The 1,372-nt window shown below is 39.1% G+C and overlaps 1 protein-coding gene across 1 annotated transcript; it reads right to left on the minus strand.

Moving 5' to 3' along the window:
- Window positions 1-203: 203 nt before the first annotated feature.
- LOC127075804 (uncharacterized) lies at window positions 204-651 on the minus strand (the record flags this gene model as incomplete). The annotated part of the gene is made up of 1 exon (XM_051017290.1): window positions 204-651. A coding segment is annotated over one exon (417 nt), but the record flags the coding sequence as incomplete, so codon positions are not given.
- Window positions 652-1,372: the final 721 nt, after the last annotated feature.

Below are 1,372 nucleotides of genomic sequence, written 5' to 3' on the forward strand. Positions count from 1 at the left end.
ATTTAAATTTAAATAATTAACCACTCACTATGCAACCAAGTTAATTAATTAATTCAATTATTTAATTATTTCTCCTGTCCACTAGATAATGAATTAATACACCAATTAATTAATTAACACTCCATATAATTAAATTAAAATAATAATAATAATAGTATAATAATTCAATACTAAAAAAAATGGGTTGTTACAACTCTCCCCCACTTAAAAGATTTTCGTCCTCGAAAATTTACCTCAAACGAACAACTCCGGATATGATTCCCTCATCTTATCCTCGAGTTCCCACGTAATATTTCCATTGGCGACTCCGCCCCATATCACTTTTACCAAAGCAATCTCCTTACCACGAAGCTTCTTCACTTCTCGATCTTCAATCCGCACAGGTGACGTATCAACCGTCAAATTATCCCGTACTTGCACATCATCTAATGGAACAACATGCGATGGATCCGCAATGTACTTCCTCAATTGAGACACATGGAATACATCATGAAGATTAGAAAGTGATGGTGGTAATGCAATCCGATATGCCACTTCACCTATCCTCTCGGAAATCTGATAAGGACCAATGAAACGCGGCGTCAACTTACGTGACTTCAAAGCTCTACCAACACCCGTTATTGGCGTAACTCGAAGAAACACATGCTCGTCTTTCTCAAACTCAAGAGCTTTCCTCCTCTTATCATGATAACTCTTTTGACGACTCTGAGAAGCCTTCATCTTCCCTTGAATCATCTTAATCTTATCTGTAGTCTCTTGAATCAACTCGGGTCCAACCACAACACTCTCTCCCGATTCGTACCAACATAAAGAAGTTCTACACCTTCTGCCATAAAGGGACTCAAACGGTGCCATTCCAATACTCGAATGGAAACTGTTATTATATGTAAACTCGATTAAAGGCAAGAAACTATCCCAATTTCCTCCTTGTTCCAAAACACAAGACCTCAAAAGATCTTCAAGTGACTGAATAGTCCTCTCCGTTTGACCATCAGTTTGCGGATGATATGCTGAACTCAAACGCAACTTCGTACCCAAAGCACTTTGCAAACCTTCCCAAAATCTCGAAGTGAACCTCGAATCTCTATCCGAAACAATACTCGACGGTATACCATGCAAACACACAATCCTCTCGATATACAACTTAGCAAGTCTCTCCATCGAATAATCCATTCTCATCGGAATAAAATGAGCATACTTCGTCAGCCTGTCCACAACGACCCAAATTGCCTCACAATTACTCGATGTTCTTGGTAAGCCCGAAACAAAATCCATAGAGATACTATCCCACTTCCACTCGGGGATAGATAACGATTGCGTCAAGCCAGACGGCTTTTGATGTTCAATCTTTGACTTTTGACAAGTCAAACAT

The sequence above is a fragment of the Lathyrus oleraceus genome, chromosome 4 (genome assembly GCF_024323335.1).
Source record: "Lathyrus oleraceus cultivar Zhongwan6 chromosome 4, CAAS_Psat_ZW6_1.0, whole genome shotgun sequence".
Taxonomy (NCBI): Eukaryota; Viridiplantae; Streptophyta; class Magnoliopsida; order Fabales; family Fabaceae; genus Lathyrus; species Lathyrus oleraceus.